The sequence below is a fragment of the Trichinella spiralis genome, assembly GCF_000181795.1.
Source record: "Trichinella spiralis strain ISS 195 chromosome Unknown Scfld1356, whole genome shotgun sequence".
NCBI classification, from domain to species: Eukaryota; Metazoa; Nematoda; class Enoplea; order Trichinellida; family Trichinellidae; genus Trichinella; species Trichinella spiralis.
The window spans coordinates 15,145-16,362 of record NW_003528295.1 but is presented as its reverse complement, the minus strand read 5'-3'; the positions used below and the strand labels follow the sequence as shown (position 1 = coordinate 16,362).

General features: G+C 30.6%; 1 protein-coding gene across 1 annotated transcript; it reads left to right on the top strand.

Annotated features, from left to right (window-relative positions):
- Window positions 1–12: 12 nt before the first annotated feature.
- Tsp_11232 (hypothetical protein) lies at window positions 13–498 on the top strand (the record flags this gene model as incomplete). Its single annotated transcript, XM_003369893.1, has 1 exon — window positions 13–498. A coding segment is annotated over one exon (486 nt), but the record flags the coding sequence as incomplete, so codon positions are not given.
- Window positions 499–1,218: the final 720 nt, after the last annotated feature.

The following is a 1,218-nucleotide window of genomic DNA, read 5'->3' as shown; positions in this document are numbered from 1 at the left end:
CAAATTTTGCAGAAAAAGAAGAAAGTCGCAATCGATCCGCTCAGTCCGTGCATCAATGTCAGCATGAAATTGTTCGAATGTCCATCCAATGAGCTGTTCAGTTTTTCCAACGAAAACAAATCGACCGTCTCTTTGAAAGCGCCCAACGCTTGTTGGTATTCAAATTCGAATGTGGCCGTTGGAAATGATCACCAGCTCCGTCGTTCTGTAAGCGTTGAATGTTTGTTGGCTTTTCATAGGCGTCAACAAATGCTTTGGCAAAATTTGATATCCGTATCGAAATTCATCGCTGAACATACTCTGATGGAAAATTTCAACTCTTCAACAATTCCCCAACACCGAGAGAACAATTTATCCAATTCCAAACAAACCAACAACATGAGCACTGGTGCCGTATCTCAACAAGAGAAAGAGAACATCATTTTACGATGGTTGCAATCGGTTAATGAAAACTTAACATCTAGTCGACATTCACTATTCTTCTCCAGTAACTGTTGAAATTTTCACTATTTATTTATTTACTGAACGCATTTTGCATAATGATAAAAATGATTGCTAATGATTACAATATATATATATATATATATATATATATATTGTGTTAACTTTCATTTTATTAAAATTTTCACTCTAGTTATTTGATAATGAAAAACTTCAAATCTAAATATTTAGTTCAACATAGTTGAAGTTCACATTTTAAAAAAATCAATTTTCTTTTATTATCTTCGTTAGCATAAACTGAAACAAGATGCAAAAAGTAATTTTGCAATGAAATTTTCACTTCAGCGTAAATGGATGCACAATAAAATGCTACACGAACTCAGGGATGTTTTTTTTTCGGTCAGGATTTTTGAAGTGTTTTCTTATTAGTTTTGTTGGAAATGGTGTTCTCATAATGACGTAATAACTTCATCATTTCCAAAGTTTCATTAAATTTACTTTTATCAAAAACAAGGAAGTTTTCTCATTCGTATAAAAATTGTTTTTTCTAAAATATTTGTCATCTTTCATGAAATAACAATACATATAATTAACTATTTTTCTCATAATACCGCTCTTTTTATTTTTCTATATTCTATTATTAAAAGTAGCACAGTGAATTTTGAATGAAAATGAGATAGCAACCGGTCAACAAATACAGTGAAATAATTTTTTTATTTTTCAATGTTCAACACAGCAATATCTAACAGTAAATAAACAGACATAGCTCCAATAAGT